The sequence below is a fragment of the Mytilus edulis genome, chromosome 14 (genome assembly GCF_963676685.1).
Source record: "Mytilus edulis chromosome 14, xbMytEdul2.2, whole genome shotgun sequence".
Classification (NCBI taxonomy): Eukaryota; Metazoa; Mollusca; class Bivalvia; order Mytilida; family Mytilidae; genus Mytilus; species Mytilus edulis.
Window position 1 is genome coordinate 53,426,899 of NC_092357.1, and position 18,755 is coordinate 53,445,653.

The window sequence follows — 18,755 nt, forward strand, 5'->3', positions numbered from 1 at the left end:
GACTGATGTTATAAATTACAAAAATCATGTGCAACACAACATTATAGTATTGTCTAAAACGACAATTAAAAGACATATAAATTAATTTGATGCACTATGTGCATGTGCCTTTCCGTAGTAAAATAAAAGCCTATGTCTTGCGAAGTTAATACCCCAAAAACCATTTGGATAATAATAATGTAGTTATTATAAGACACCGTTATTCTTCATAAAACGCCTCATTACTTAATGATAACAATAGTCGTGCAGTTTTAGAAAGCTACTGTGTGATGTCTGATCATCAATTGCTTGATGCAAATATAATTAACGTCTATATGCAACGAAATTAATTTGACAGGTGCGAGTTATTTCCTAAAGTATTTAACACGTTAGGAATTTTAAACCTTGTTAACGCTGCCAAATGACTTTAATGTAAAGCTTCATTTTGTCGAACACGAAGACGATGCATGGACAGATAAACAGGTAAGATACTAGATTCATTTATTTTGTCGTTTTAATTAAAATTAATGAAATACTGTGTCCATGGTGTCGCCTAATTAAAATTTATGAAATATTGTGTCGCCTTAATAAAAATTTATGAAATATTGTGTCGCCTTAATTTAGATTTAATGAAATATTGTGTAGCCTTAATTAAAATTTATGAAATATTGTGTCGCCTAAATTAAACTTTGTGAAATATTGTGTCGGCTTAATGAAGATTTAATGAAATACCGTATCGCCTTAATTAAAATTTAATGAAATATTGTGTCACCTTGATAATATAATGAAATAATGTGTCGCCTTTATTAAAAGTTTGATTAAAATCGGTTTTTATTTGTAGCAATTATTATATTTTCTTGACCAAAAGGTTGAAACTTAAATGAAATACAACAACACTACTGAACACTGTTGCGCTTTTTAACATTTTATAATGCTACCATATTTTCCTTAACATAGAACGGGCGAGATTACCAAATGTATTGGCGATATGCAGACATGTCATCATCACACATTAAAAAAAAACGAATATGGGCAATATCTCTGGGCAATAACCCTGCATAATTGATTTGAAGTGAAATTGTTACACCTTGCATACAAGTATTACTCAAGCTTAAGTTAACATCATGAGATATATAGGAAGATGTGGTATGAGACATTTCTCCATCCTAGTAACAATTTATAAAAGTAAACCGTTATAGGTCAACGTACGGCCCTTCAACACAGAGCGTTATCCCTCTCTATAAAGAACCAAATCAGTTTTGTAAAATGATTAAGTTGAACTTACAGTAAGACAAACACAAAGACTTGCTGCACAATATCTGCACAGCTATTTCAATCACCATGAAGTGATACTTCTGTAAAACTTCAGTGCTTATCACAAATAGAGAATAAATTAAACAATTAAACCAACCCTTTAATCTTTTGTCAGACAATACTTTGAGGCTCAAGGTGAAGAACTAAACATTGTGAAGACTTTGCATTCTTTGTAATGCTTCAAATCTAACAGACACAATTCACTAAGCACACACTTGATTAGTAGAGTTGAGAATTACAATGTTTCTAGAATGCAAAACATTATTTTCTCTTGTATTTAACCAGTAATCTACTGTAACAATTAATTTCCAACTCGTAGATTGGTATACTGTTTATTTCCGTCTGTCCGCGCGTCACCTCTTTCCGTCGCATTTTTCTTTGCAACTACAAGTTGTAGATTCTTGAAACATGGCACCAAACTTCATCTGGTAATTTCATACCGTGGGAACCTTCAGCCTTTCGAAAACTTGTATCTTAAGTGTCATGCCCATATATGAAATGTTTGTCTCGTTTAGTCAACAGCATTGAGCTGGGATGCACTTAATAAGCAACAGCGCAGAGTACAGTTACTAGTTACACTGCATCATTTGATTAGCTATCAATACTTTTGATTTAATCTATATTACATATACAAGTCAAATGCTGTTACACTAAATCGACGCGTTTAAATAAATAGTTCGTTTGAACATTTTTTCCGAGAAACGTCAAGTACATAAACAGACTATTTATTCCATCTGTTTAATGCACGCGGTCTATAGCTTACCGCATGAACCAGGGGCGAATTTAACAAGCCATTTATTTTAAGAGAGCGAATCAAATAAGAGAAACAAAAGATATCATTTATCACGAATAAAAAGTTGAAAATTAAAAAAAAAAATTAACGTAAATATTGATTGATTAGTGTTTAACACCACTATCAACATTATAGTCAAACTCCGGTAGGAAAACTGACAATCCTAGTCAATTAAGTCGAGTGCAGCACCCACGTGCGGAATTCGAACTCACAACCTCGGTGTTGACAGGCTATTGATAGTCTTTCCGCAATTAACCTGTGTATGAGGACATTATAAGTGTACGATCTAGCTTTAGTGATCATTTCAATGTTGAACATAAAGCAGAAATTTCGCTATCATAGCTCAATGTCGTTTATTAATGGTTACGTTGTAAACCGAAGTGTTCTTTTTCCAAGTTTTATCGTGTAATGAATGGGCTATTGCACGAAATAAGGTGAAACAATCCCTTTGAAGAATATTGTTATTGGTAAAGTAATTGCAAATAATTATGCAATATGATATTCCACTCATGGAAACATTTACAAATTATCTAAACTATCCAAAATTAACATAAATAGAAATATGCATGTGCTAAAAAATATTATAGTAAAGTATTACTGTCGTGAATGAAATAAGAATTGTATTATTTATAAGACAATATTTAACAATAATTCCGTTTGCTAAAATATTAGATTTTTCCAGTCGAAAGTTGACTGTTTTTAATTGGAATGATTGTATGTAAAAAGTTTTCCTTTATCATGAACTTGTAGATAATCACAACCCATTTGGTTTAACTTTTACGTTATTTTTAGTACAAAAAAAATAATTTAATGAATATAAACGAGCATCCATAAAGATAAGTGTGAAATGTACTACAACATCTGTAAGTTTATATAATTTTCAGACGTTGTATCAATCTGCCAGGAGTTGCTAGTTCCTATTCTATAAAATAAAAGAAATCGAAGCAACTACAATACATTCTTACGATAGGGCAAATACAATTTAAGGCTTTGATCCTGACTCTAACATCCCCTATGTGTCTATTTATTGTCGAGCAATATACATTCATGATGGCATGTTGCAATAATAATAATAATAATAATAATAATTAAAAACCAATTGTTCAGAGAACAATTGAAAGTCTTTCCACATCAAAGAAATTTTGATAAGAAGATAGTTTCTTCATACTGATGCGATAGATAATTGTTTTATTATAATTTTGAGTTAAATAAGGGAGATAATATGCTACTTCCGGTGAAATGAATGTCACTTCCGGTCTCATTTGATAGCTTCTTTCACACTGATTTCAAAAATATATAGTTTCTATATACTTTTGTATGTATAATTGGAGATAATTGGCCACTTCCGGTTTGTTGGAAGTCATTTTTAGTCTTCAGTAATCAGTTTATGTATCTATATGAAAAAATATATGGATTCCGAGTATTTTGTCATGAAAAATGTGCAAAAATGGCTACTTCCGGTTTTTCCAAGGTCACTTCCGGTTGACATTTTTCAAGGTCATATGTCACTTAACATTTTGGTAAAGGGCGTATGGCTATATAATGAACAAAATTGAAGTAAACATCAATAAACACGATAATTACACATTTCAGGGGCACTAACTCCTATAAGATGCCGTACGATTGTTTCAGACTAAATGTAACAAATCTACATTACAATTAAGCAAACGTTTTGCACTTGTTCTTTTATACATATCTTTAAAGGTGTTGGAGAAAATGCCGAAGAAAGGAAAAGTCAACATTGAGAACTTGACCTTGACCTTTGACCTTGACCTAATTTTCTAAGTTAGGACCCAGGGGACTCAAATAAGAACATTCCAGGGTTATACGGTTAACGGTTTATGAGTTAAAAAAACATACCGACAAATTTATTCTGTAAAGGTAGATAACTCCTATAAAATTTCATCCAATCGCTTCGATCCAAATTAGCCAAAAATTCCTGAGGATGTAACGAACAATTTGTAAAAAGAATTTTGTCAATATCTTTTTGGTTACGAAGGAGATGCACTCTGATGGTAAACAGTGAATAGGGAGATAACTCTTACAAAGAAAATGGTTCGCCTTACTTCGCCGGTTCGGACTACCGGATTTGTAATCACATAAGCAACACGACGGGTGCCACATGTGGAGCAGGATCTGCTTACCCTACCGGAGCACCTGAGATCACCCCTAGTTTTTGGTGGGGTTCGTGTTGTTTATTCTTTAGTTTTCTATGTTGTGTCGTGTGTACTATTGTTTTTCTGTTTGTCTTTTTCATTTTTAGCCATGGCGTTGTCAGTTTGTTTTAGATTTATGAGTTTGACTGTCCCTTTGGTATCTTTCGTCCCTCTTTTAGCAGGATGAAATGTTAAAGCGCCTTAATTATACAGTACCATATGAGAAATATCTAAGCGACATATTGCGAAACAAACATTTATCGCAAGAACAAAATTTGGCGGAAGAAAAAAAATAATAATAATCAGAAGAAAAACAATGTCTTTCCACAGAAAAGTGGAAAGACTTAATAATAAATTCTTTATTTAAAGAGGGTAAACACAGGTAGTTACAATTACTAATCTTCCCCGAGGCCCTCATATACAATACAAGTAAAAAAAATAAAAAATATATTAATAATAAGAGAAAAAAGCAAACATACAACATATAAACACAATCATCAATTATGACAGCCAAACTCTCCCGAAAGTACTTGTTTGTTTCACACAACCACCATCAGAAATAGATCTCGCAAAAAGTGTTTTCCCGTAACAAAATATACCAAAATACTCCGCCATCCATTAGCTGCACTTTCGCCTATGTGACAGAGAGGTGGCTCTCGGTGTAACAGATCTCGGAATCAACTAAAGTAAAAATTCAAGCTATACTGTTAAGTTTGGCACCCGCCCCCAGCGTAAGGTGATTATTTTGCGTGATGGTTTATTTGCCAGTATTCCCAGATTCAAACACCAGTTGGAACATTTCTGTGTAATTTTGGAAAACAATGCATGCTCTACGGTTAGAGATTCTATGCAAAGGCGCAATTTTTCAGCTCTCTATGTTACAGATCCCGGGATCAAAACCGAAATAAAAATCATTCTTTAATGTTAAGATTGGCACTCAAGAAGTATTTAACTTTTAAAAATAGGTCTTTGCTAGTACGAATTCTACAAGACATTACTGTCTAGTATGTATAAGTAGGGCTCACGTGGAGACACTAGTCTTTTATTGGTATGCTGTCTTATTGGCATCTATAGTTTTTTATTCGCGTTGATATTATATCTGGAAATACTATGTCATCTTATATTATTTATGATCAAGGATTAATTATTTCGCACACATTACATAAATTCTTATCTCAATTGTCAATGAAGGTAATTACTCGTATCAGACAGACAAAACAGATAACTTAATGCTTTACAAAGTTTATCTTGCATACCTTGGCAATAGGCGCTAGCTAAGCATTTGATGACGTGAAAGACATACTTACAAAACAGTTATCAACCAAATTTATATCCCGGCGGTTAAAGTCTTTCTCTCATTAACAATATACAGTTTTACACTTTTCTAAAATTTATGAGAGTCATGTATTTGACTGAATTTGTCTAGCTTATACATTTGTTTCCCAGTTTGTTAGTTTGCCAACTGAAAACGCTGTATCTACATTAGTGTTTTTACGGAACATACATGATTCTAAACTGACGTGGGAGATTAATGATCTCTCTTCCAATCAATAGAAATATTTTTAATGCTAGTCTGGCGTTATTTTTGTATTTTTCAAATTTGTATCGGAGAGTTTTGAATGCTGACAAACATTTTTAACCCCGACACATTGTTTATTTACTTGTCAATAGGCAGGAGCTTGTAATTCAGTTCAACGTTTTGTATTTCAATTGGTTCGTGTCTGTCATGGTTGTGTTTTTTTTAAATTCTATTGTAATACGTAAGACCGCTGTTTTTCTCCTTTGAATCATTTTATATGGTCCGAGACCACAAATATAGTCCCTAGTGTTGACAGTGGGTTACTTGCCATTAATTTTTATACCCCTTCCAAATTTATTTCTCCATGTTTAATGCCTCAAATTGCAAGTAGGGGGGTGAAATTACACTGTAAAAAAATGGGTCCAGAATTTTAAAGGAAAGTAGTGATTTGGTCCAGGTGAAAAAGGTTGAAAAATAGCACTTCGGAAGCTGTCAAAAGATTTCAAGACGCCCTAAAGATAAAATTGTCCATATTTTGAGTTTGAGGCGATGAAGTTTTCTATAATTTTGATATAATTTGTCCCAAAAGTAGTACAACACACTGTAAAAGTTTCTTTGAGAAAGCGCAGGTGGGATATTTTTTATTTTCATTTATGTTCTAAAAGAAATGCACTACGAAATAATTGTGGTCTCGGACCATATGTGTCATACCTTTTATAGTTGACGTTATGTTTTTTTTTAATTGTTGAATGCCCACGAATTGCTTATTACTAGTAAGTACTCGCTGCATGTAGAATTTGAACTGATTCTACGTTAGGATTGTGTGAGATTCAAGATGTCAAATTGATGCTTTGGGGATGCCTTATATGTGGTTTATTTTTTCGGAAGATACAACTAGTAGCGAGACATTAAAGACTTTGTTAAAGTTAACATTTCCCCGTTGGCTTTTCCTTTGCCAAGTTGTTAATATAATACTAATAGTCATAACCTAGTTGTTTCACCAGTTTATACTATTCTCTATACGGGATTCTCACGAAGAGATGTGGTATGATCGCCAATGAGACAACTATCCACGAAATTTAAAATGAAGAGATAATAAGAAATCCAATTATAGGCCACTTTTAACAATAAGTAAAAAAGATGGTATTGAGTTAGATTTTTTATGACAACGTCAGAAATTCTGTCATTTAAATACGCAAAAATATAGTCGCCCCAAGTGTCCTCAAACAAAAATTGACATCTTGGTTTCAGCATGAAACCTTAATATGAATGTGGAAATAAAAAATACCGGCAAATAATGTGTCTTTAGTGATGCTCGAAACAAACGTTGAAGAGATGATACAACCGAAAAAGACCAAAAGTACGGACAAGAATATTCAATTTAAACCTTACCCATAACCAAAAATATATACAATGTAATATGATTAATAAAAAAAAATAACCATTCATAAAATGAAATAAATACATTTTTCAATTAGTTGTTCTAATCAATCTCCAGAAAAACAAAACCTGTGTTCACTTGAATCAAAGAATAGAAAATATTAATATTCTTCGGTCATTTCCATTTTGGGGGACTTCCTGCCAATTTATTCAGAAATATGCATTTTAAATTTTGAATTGAATGTTCTTCTAGTTTGAGAATAGAATCTATGTTATGTCATATTTTCAAGTTAAAAGATAAGACTTTAAATCTAGTAGGTATTAAATTTATTTATAAATAGGAAAAAATGTTACAAGTTAAGGTTTTTAGCTTGTATCAGTGGTAATTAAGTATCCATTTCTAAAACGTTTCAAAAATGATAACGAGTAATGGTAGCACGGTAGTATTTGCATTCCAGAATTAAGGTTGCTCTTTTGTGTACCTAAGTCAATTTATCTGAACAGTGTGATTGGACAAAAAATACAGTATCAACTGAACATACTTTCCCAAACTGAGGGATGAATCAGGTGTAGAAAAATATGAAATAATTTTACATACGGATGAAAATAATTTTTGAGATTTTTTGAGAATTTTGTATTCACTGCAAGATAAAAGACCTAAAAGCACTAGTGGCCTTAGGTTTTTAAGAATAGCAAAAAAAAGTAAGCGGTCATGATACATATTCAAATTCATTTCTGAATAGTAAAATGAAAGTATTTCAGTTAACTGTGAATGTAGAATTTTTTGCAGTGTTAGAAATTGGTGAAAATTCTAAATAGGCTATCATTATCTCTGATGTGCCAGGAAATACTACTGTGCCAAAATAATAACAAAATATCAGCTTGTCTGTCTGTTACTAGAGACCGCATTAATTGGACCGTCAAAATCAACGTATTTTGAAAGGCCCCTTTTAAAAGTCATTTCACTAACATCTTGACGTTAGAGATAAATTCAAGTCAATTGACCTAGATTTCAAAGGGGGGCGGGGCATTTTTAAGGAAACAAAGGATGAAATAACTCAGTTATATTAACTGGTTTGGCCGAAGTACTGCGGGAGGATCGATGCATAGACAGCTCCTATTTCGATAAGTCTTTAAAGTCCAACCCATCTATAAAATACTTTCCAATACACAAGACTGAACCAACCATTTGAAGCCATATTAGTTGATTGAGTAGTATTTTGATAGACCAACTTCGGGTTGAGGGTCTCAGCTAGATTTCTATCAATTGAATAAACATAATACATGCAATAGCAAAAATACCATCACAGCGGGGACACTCCAAAAATAAACTGAAATGGAAATTCTGATCAATATCCTGAAAATTAAAGTGAAATCGTTGCGGAGCATAAATGTTTGATTTAAAAGATTGAAAGAATTTTCATCACGAAATAGATTTGATGGTAGAAGAATTACCAGTATTCTATCATTTTCAATGAGTCGTATCCAGGTATAGTCATTACATGCTCTTATAGCTTCATGATATCTTATATCGATATTGAATGCACTGTAGTTGACCATCTGATTAAATATTACGGTTTTCTGATTTTCCATCTTCAAAGAAATTGATGAGTATTTTCCTCGACTATTTAAGTTTTATGATGCTTTGTGCACTATAAACGGCTAGATTTTTACATTTTAAAGAGGGGAATAGGGACAGACATCTACAGACCAGAATGCGGCGGTATTTAACATGTTTTTTTTTGCATCTGCGCACTTTCTTAACCCTGGACAATAGTGTTATATCATTATATATAAAACAAGTATGAATATCAATTAAAAAAAGGCTCGACTCATGAGATCGACAAAAAGCCCTTTAAAAACAACTAACAAAGGAAGTAAGACACATGGTACGGTACCGACTTGAGAGTGCTCGCAACAATCATGTATTCTAGACTTATAGATATGAATAATTGCACATTCAATGGTTAAATCTTCATCAAAATTTTTATATCTGTCGATTGATACATGTTGGTTGCATACGATTCTAAAAATTCGATAAATTTTAATCACAAAAATGTTGCTCGTTCTATGGTATCATCATTAGCATCTCTTACGGTTAACACCCGGAGATCGTGATTATCTAATATACTCAGATTTTGGATGCTTTTCAATAAATATTAATTTTTTGTATAATATTTGAATGAGATGAAATGATTAAACGACGATGAGATAAATTTCCACTTTCATTACAAAGTAATTGCATATCTAATATGATTTTGTATGTTAGAGTACAGTGTTGATGCCAGACTTTAGAGAACACGACGTGTTGTTTTAGTGCTATTGTATGTTTTTGTTCAATAATGTCCCAGCAGGTACATCTACATAGTAGAATTATTTTCTTCTGAGAAGATTTTCGATTAGACTACAAAAGCAGAGCTGTTATTAGTTCTTAAACTGGCTCAACGAACTCTTTTTTTTTGGTATTTCACTGTAATGTTTTGTGTGATATTTTTCATCAAAGCTAAGTAACAATTCTATATTGGGGGACAAATTCGGCTGTTACTATACAGTGTATGCCGTATTGAACTTCCAGAACATATGATAGATTCATAATGATTGATTGATTTATTTGTCATCAGTATTTTATCCCTATTTTGTTTTGCATTGCATGGATTTACAGATAAAATATATATTTCAGCTCAGCTGATCCTAATTTCATGCCATCGCTTGGCGTTCATCGTCGTCTGTCGCCCGTCGTAAATACTTTCAAAAATCTTACCGAATTACTGAACTTTTCATTCAAATTCTAGTGTGTTAATTCGATTTATAATTCAACAACAACAATGACTACCGATGCTAATATCAATTTGAGGTGGCTGATTTTTATGCCCCATTTATGGGCATTACTTTTCCAGGTCTGTGCGTCCGTTCGTCCGTTGTACCGTTCGTTCGTCCGTCCCGCTTTAGGTTAACGTTTTTTGTTAAGGTAGTTTTTAATGAAGTTGTAGTCCAATCAACTTGAAACTTAGTACACATGTTCCTTGTGATATGATATTTCTAATTTTAATGCCAAATTAGAGACTTTACCCCTATTTCACGGTCCACTGAACATAGAAAATGATAGTGCGATTGGGGCATCCGTGTAGTATGGACACATTCTTGTGTTTGCTTTTTTTAGCACTATCAGTTGTTTCTAATGAACAGAAATTTCCCTTCGATGTGCTATAGCGTTAAAACCCATATGGGTATATGAAGGAGAAGGTGTTTCAATTGATTATTACTGCACCCACCCTATTTGGTGGCCAGTATATAGACTGTCATAACTGAAGAGAAAATTTGATAGGTTTTTGATAGGTATAATTTTACTATCTAAATCAAAATATTTAATGTTTAAATGACATCCGTTATTAAGTAACACAAACAATATAATATAATAGTGCACGGCACCGCATATTATCTGCACTGTGAAATATATAACACCTCTAATGGGAAAACAATGTAGTCAGACACACTGAGACTAAAATTATGTTAAATCAGATAAAACTCAGCCAAAAAGCTTGTATGTATAGTTCGATAAGGAAACAATTTATTTAATGCATTTCGTACAAAATAAGTAGAAGATCGACGTAGAGATGTACTAACCAAAATGTGAAAAAAGAGGATAAATTAATTTACAAAATGTAAAGTAATATGTTCTATACATGAACATATCAATTAAACACAGTTTCTCTATGACAGTAAATTATCACTTAAACTATAAGTTTGATTTCAATCAAATCGATACATTCAATGAAGAAAGATTGCTGATATTCTATGATTTGTAATGGACGCTTGTAGTTATGCAAGTATTGTATAACTGTTCCGGACCATATGAGTATTTGGACCATACGCGTATGGTCATGACCATATGGGTATATACTCATATGGTCCGACCATACGCGTATGGTCCAACCGTACGCGTATGGTCGGGGTAATTAACACTCTGTTATTACAGTTTACTTTTAACACTTCTAAACTCTTCATATGGTATGACCGTTCATTAAAAAGACGCTATCATAAAGGTAATTTTATTATTATATTATAATAAAAAGATTAGCTTAATAAATATAAGAAGTTTCACATAGTTAATTTTACTTACTTGTCAAAACTATAATAAATGCATTGTATACCGATGGTCATTACCGATTTGTTATTACGAGTGAATGGCAATATGTCGACTTAAAAAAATAAATTCCAAAAATTTCTTAATGAACTGTTACACGAGAAGTCACTGGAAAGTAACATAGGTTATTTAAAAGTTGTCTTGTGAATATGGTGACATGATTGCAATCATGTTACAATATTTGAGATCTAGAGCTTCTTAAAAACACAGTAGACATATCGGAATGGCCCAAAACCTCGGTATCACTGTACGCAGCTACAAACAGACTAGCTTTTCACTCGCAAACAAAAGGTGTAAATGAAAAGGATCGTGTACAACCAAGACTTGCAAATGCAAAAAGCTATGATACCATTTGGAAGTAAATATCACCCCAAGCCTACATGCAATAATGTAAGTAGCGATGAAAACTAACTATAGCATCAATATTTGATTTTACGTAGTATTTGAATTATAAAAAATAATACATTGTCATGTAATCATCATTGTTTTTTTAGATAAAGTTTATGTATAATTATTGAAACTTTTATAACTTGATGTAATTAAAAAAAAAAATACTTATATGGTCCAAATACTCATATGGTCCGGCCCGTTAATAACAAAACAAGTATTATACTCATATGGTCCGACCATACGCGTACGGTCGGACCATACGCGTATGGTCGGACCATATGAGTATACGCATATGGTCATGACCATACGCGTATGGTCCAAATACTCATTTGGTCCGGAACATAACCATATCTCCACCAAAACGATAGCAATGTATTCATATAGGGAATTATCCACAAAGAACCTATTATAATATCTTTGTGCAGCCACTGTACGTCTGCATGCGATTGGATTAAATGGTCTATGAGCTTTTTCTTTTTCTTTTATCTTATCCAAAGACCAGTATAGCAAACCAATATGAAGATAAGCCATAAAACCAAAGCACAATATGCTCTTACCCATTACCATTGAGAGTTTGAAATAGAATACAAAACGTTTAGTTTACAATTGAAAATTTATTATATGATTACATTGAAGATCAGTACGTGCAGTTGTATTGTATTTTTTTTAATGGTAATAGCTTAATAAACTTTAGAGAGATTATGTCTTACAGATGTTCCTATCGAGTTTGATTTTCACTTTTGCACGTGTGCTATGATCAATTAGATACAATAACCTCGTTCAAACACAAGTTTTGGATACTATTTTTGGTAGTTTATGTGATTTGCTGCTATGTTGGTTATAAACGTACATGTAGTAATATATCAACTTTTGAATGTGAGAGGGGGGTTAAAAGCTATACGAAAACAACGTTATCTGGATTAGAAATTCGTTACTTGTCTCCTGTAGAAATATCTGCCGTCAGTCAATTTCAATTCTTCATATACATAGCCAATCAATAATGGAGCCTCACATTCTTTGTAACTTTCTATTATTAAGATGTCAAACACAGTCCATTACATCTTAATAGCTTAATTGATTGACAGTGGGGTCAATTTTGACTTAAAAGGACTTAGCGATGCCATGCATATATTCATCGCATGTACAATTTGTGTCTAGAATACTCAATTACTTAATGTAATAATGCAGACTAATTCTCAGGTTTGTATTTATAAAAGTGATCCTTTTCGGATGATGATTGTACATACAAAAAGAGTAGTATTATGATTTTGATGGTATTCGTACATAAACAGTCTATGGAAGAAGCGAATCGATATAAACTTTTCTTATATCAACGAGCGATATTGTCTTATATCAACGAGTTGTATTGTGGGAAATTTCAGACGAATGTCACCATTTGTACGAAGAAAGGCAGATTTCTCGGTATAAACTAATGACTCTTCTTAAAACAGGGTGACAACACGACATACGTCTGCTGTATAATTTCCATGAATTATTTTATGTAATAACAAGCAAGGTGTAAAATTGAATTGTTGAATAAATGAAACATAAATGCACGATTTATCATTTGTAGATGTATACATTCAAAAAATATCATGTAGCAAATTCAGTGGAATGCAATTGAGATGAATTCAATTGTTTGTTAAGTCAAAATCACCTATAAGTGAAAGATACTGCTATATTTTATTATATCAAATAATAATATCCAAACCCCCTTTTGAAAACGGCTGGACCCGCCCTTGAGGTCACACTGCTATAGCCTATAAAAACTATCATTCCTTAAAAGAAAAGAAAAACATTCATTCAAACAATCCAATCCAATACAGCTCCAAATTACAATGAATATTCAAAGGGTAAAATAAATATTTCAAACAAATTAAAATGTACAAACGCTGATGTCCCGAACTAAACTTTGAAGATACCAACTGAGTAGCCTCAGACTATAAATTGAACAACTTCAGATACAACGAAAATCAAAAATCTTGTCAAACAGAAAATGTATTTATTATTAACATAGAAGTGTGCTAGTTCATATTGCACTTTACAAAAGATTCTGCACTCAAAAGACCGTTTTTGGAGGACTTGAAAGCAGTTATTCATAAGGGGAAATTTAAAAGATTTATAGATATAAGAAGATGGTGCATGAGTTCAAATGAGACAACTTTCCATCAAAGTAATAATTTGTTTCAAGTAAACCATTATAGAGTGTATGATTCATCTTTGTGACAAAATAGTTTCATTGTAAAAGTTATTAATAAAGAAAGTCTTCCATGCGTGCGTTGCGAGCATAATCAGATATATATTATTTCGGTTCGTTCATTATAAAATTTGCTAAATGTTATATATATGATATATATTTTAATACTTAGTTATTTGATTACGACATTGTTATCGGTACTGGCATTTTTCAAATTTTAATAATTGTGGATTGAACCTGGTTTTATAGCGCTAAACCTTTCACGTGTATGCCAGTCTCATAAAATTCTGTCATATTTACAACGATGCGTTAACAAAACTGACATAATAGGTAAAATTATCAAAATATGGGTACAGCAGTCAAATATTAATACTAATAAGTACTAATATTGATATAACAAAAACACCGCTATGATATTTTAAAAGTATCGCATTGACATTAGAACTAAATTAAATAGCATTTGCATATTTATGTTTATAAAAAAAAAACATCACTTCAAATTCCGCTATGATATTTTAAAAGTATCGCATTGACATTAGAACTAATAGCATTTGCATATTTATGTTTATAAGAAAAACACAGCACTTCAAATTTTACACGGACATAAACGTTTGCTTCTAACTAACTTCTGAAGGTATATTTAGACTCAATTGTTGTTTATATTTGAACAATAAGTTATAAAGTTAGTATTGTCTTAATTTTTCGTTGTCGAAAACAACATTTTCCGCATGGAACATCTGCATATTTACAATTGATATTAGACAATATCGCTATGTGATATAAGAAAAGTTTTATCGATTCGCTTCTTCCATAGACTGACAAATAAATGTTTTCTAAACTGAGTTTTGCTGTGCAAATAATAAGTGTTTGCTTATTCAACATTGTCTAGAGGTAAAGAGAAGAGCTGAGACACACAACAGGTTAAACCACACAGAATTAATGCGCCCAATCCCAAGGTACCTCTATCCTTGATTGTCTTGTGTGTTTATTTTTTTTAAATTTTTTATTCATTTGTTTATTTCGGATTATTATATACCATAGTTAGTGAGGTGTCTTTTTTGCTGAATTGGTATGCATTATTGTTTAGGGGTCTACAAAAGTCCGCCTCCATGTGGAGCTGATTTCTTTCTGCATACCCTTTGGTCAGGTTATTGTTGTGTTGACACATTCCTTATTTCCATGCTCTATTCCATTATAGTTTCAGCCTTTAAGGTATATCTCAATTCCAAAGAAATATGTCATGTTTAAAGTGCTTGTTTATTTTTTTCTACCTTTTGAGATGAAAAGAATGATACACCTGAATATTCGTGATTTTTCGGATTTTTTTTATTCTTTTATTATTCAATAATTCATATCGGCAAAAGTTAAAAAAAAAAAACCCCAACAACTTAAGAATAGCTTACGGACACTATGCATTATAGCCTGCATGCAGTTACCTACAGTTACTACAAGATATGTGTTTTTGGTTATTGTTATATATATAGGCCTTACGGTTCTCAGATGTTGTTTTATCGTCCTTGTCCTTCGGTCTGTGGTGTTTTTTTGCGTCTATGGGTAAATCTTTATCTCATTGGAAATCATGCAGAATCTTCTTATTTTCAAACTATAATGATTATTACATTTCTCGTAAATGTATGAGCATCAAAGTATTTTTTTGAGAGATTTATAAACATTTGAAACTATTTTCAGTATAAAGTGCTGGTTCTATTTCTTTACTCCCTGACTGAAATTTTTCAAAATTGCGATATGATTTGTATGAAACAGGCTTTATGTTATATTAACAATAGTTATACAGAAATACAAAGACTAAAAACACAAAAAGAATTAACGGCCTGATTTGTGTACAAGGCAAGAAACGAAAAACAACAATTGTTCGAGTACTATAGTCACGTTCATTTCGCCCTGTGAAAAATAACTAGTACAAGTCTTCGCCGACTTTTAATATTATTATATAATTCTTTATTTGCAAAACAGACAAAAACCAATTTAGGTTATGGCAAATACAAAACAAACATGATATAACATAATGAAAACTCGACAATATTATAATAGATATATGATAAAAACAGTTATTGTTCTCCTTTCCTCAGTTCTAATAAGTGAATATATTCAAAAGAAAGATTTAAAGTCATAAGAAACGAGTGACCGGTGAAAAATAATGTTCTTCCAATTCTTGAACCAATGCATACAAACATCATAAACTTAGTCTTCTGTGCACGAATTTATCATTTTTTTCGTGTAAATTTCGTATAATCGTCAATTTATTTTTCAATCGGTCAGTGTTGTTGTGAAAATATGGCAGGTCGTGTTTTGAAGCTAAAGTTTAACGATTGTCACCTGTTTGTCAACAATCGACAAAAAATCAACAAAAAAGCATGGAAATTGAGCACGTGTTTAACATGTAAATTCAGATAATAGTTTATTTTAAGGACATCCATGCGGATTGTGATCACCGGATTTTTACGAGATGGGTCACACAAAAGCCCATTTAATCATTTAAAAGAAGAAATTTACACGATTATTTAGTCTTTTGTTCATTTATACTCTTTTTCTTTTACTCTTGCTTTTCAACTCGAGCATTCAAAGTTAATTTGAAAAGACGATAGTCTTGGTCTCCAGTTTTCTCATTGTACCATGTTTATGCTGTAAATAAACCCATTATATATATCAGGACCAGACGCGCATTTCAAACCCCAAAAAGCTCAGCAGTAACGTTCGAATTAACATGCTATAATAAATAATTATTTAATCACAAAAGTGTTTAATATGTATTTCATAAAATATTGTGTCGGAAAGGCATATACTATTAAGAAAAGATGTGGTAAGATTGCCAATGAGACAACTCTCCACAAGAGACCATTCAAAATGACACAGAAATTAACAACTATATGTCACCTAACGGCCTTCAACAATGAGCAAAGCCCAAACCGCATAGTCAGCTATAAAAGGCACCGAAATGACAGTGTAAAACAATTCAAACGAGAAAATATACTAGTAGGTTAATATGGTACACTGCTATATACAAAATTTCTCAAATGTGTATGCTACAACTGTCGTTACGATATAATTGTATACTAGTATTTCATTATGTCCTATATATTTTGTGAAATTCCATAAAAATAATGCTGATTGATAGTCAATGAATGGTATATTGATTTAAAAAAATATATGTGAAAGTATTCGCATGTAATTCTAAGTTCTTTACATATTTTGGCAATGCGCTTATAATGTTTATGCCATCAGCGAGAATTATTTTTGAAGATAGAACATTTGCACTTTCTTATAAAAAGGGGACACCCAACGATCAATCAAGCTAAAGTAAACCCACATAAAATGAGTTTTACAGAAGATGATTTTAATTCATGGTGGCATGCGGCCAATTATCACATAGTGATTAACTTTTGATATCAAATTAATTACTTAAGCAATAAATGAAATCTTCATCCCACTTCAATCTTTAACGAATCGAAAACCAAAAGTACCAGTAAGTTCGTGCACAATTGCGAAAACAGACAGCATATAACTAAAGCGGAAGTTGTCGCTGTTGGCTCTCTCCGCTCTTTCATGTTCTATCATCTGATGTAGATTTGTGATATTGGTATTGGTACATTGTAACCATGCAGACGTATAACTGTTGAACAATGCAAATGTAGTCAAAATGGAATAGACGGCGTACAAAATTCAGACATTAACATTTCAAAATTAATAAATTGCTGTTCAATAGGAAAGTTATCTATATCTAACCATCAAGTCATAAGTTGAGTTATATTTAGTGTTAAAAAGTTCCATACATTAATTTCTACAGAGAAACATTAATTGGATAACATGGTATACTGATCTGATATTAACTATTCATTCGGTTGAGGATTCCTTAATTATTTTTCTTGTGACTGTGTCTTATGTTTTACGTGTTAATGTATCTAATATTACAGATCTAGATGAAAAGAATAATTTGTTAATCAGCAGACAGTGATGATGTTTATTTGAAATGCAGGAAGATGTTATACTACGATGAACCAATACTGTTACTCTTTATCTTTGTTACGTTTCTACATTTGACTCTGGGAAGGTCAGTTTCGGACAATTGTGAACTTATCACAGTGAAGTTTTGTAAAAGTATGCCGTATAACTATACAAAGTTACCAAACTCACTTAACCATCGTAACCAAGACAGCATAGATAAACTATTAAACCATTTCGACCCTTTGATACAGATAGAATGCAGTGAAAATCTACAAAAGTTTTTATGTTCATTGTACGTTCCAATTTGCAACGATCTGGATAAATTTATACTGCCATGCAGAGATCTGTGTATGGATACTAAAACTAAGTGTGAAAAGCGTATGCTATCGTATGGATACAAGTGGCCAGAAAATTTGGAATGTAGCAAGTTTGCAGAAAAACCGACGGAAGAGGACATGGAAAATCTGTGTATACCATTAAAAGAATCTAATGACACCGGATTTGATTCCACTGACCTGTTATTTTCTTACAAAGATGTTGATTCTAAAGAAATTGTTGTAGGTGAGTTGTTTTAACTTAGCTCTTATGAAGCTGTTGTATGTGAGTTGTTTAAAGTTAAACTTATCTCTAAAGACGTTGTTGTAGGTGAGTTGTTTAAGGTTAGACTTTAGTTAGTTCTTAAAAAGTTGTTGTAGGTGAGTTGTTTAAGGTTAAACTTATCTCTAAAAAAGTTGTTGTTTTTAAGGTCAGACTTAATTAGCTCTTAAGAAGTTGTTGGATGTTAGTTGTTTAAGGTCAGACTTATCTCTAAAGAAGTTGTTGTATGTGAGTTGTTTAAGGTCAGATTTAGCTCTTAAGAAGTTGTTGTAGGTAAGGTGTTTAAGGTTAGACTTTAGTTAGCTCTTAAGAAGTTGTTGGAG

At 32.1% G+C, this 18,755-nt stretch overlaps 1 protein-coding gene across 2 annotated transcripts in view; it reads left to right on the forward strand.

Moving 5' to 3' along the window:
* The first annotated feature begins 220 nt into the window (after positions 1–220).
* LOC139502449 (low-density lipoprotein receptor-related protein 8-like) overlaps positions 221–18,755 on the forward strand; it is a 30,438-nt gene continuing 11,903 nt past the window's right edge. The window contains exons 1-2 of one of the 2 annotated variants that reach the window (XM_071291927.1): positions 221–462; positions 17,805–18,396. In XM_071291927.1, coding sequence (XP_071148028.1) covers positions 17,871–18,396 — 526 coding nt within the window. In that variant the 5' untranslated portion in view covers positions 221–462; positions 17,805–17,870. Of the gene's footprint in view, positions 463–17,120; positions 18,397–18,755 lie in introns of those variants that run through there. The other variant, XM_071291928.1, reaches the window with a different exon arrangement.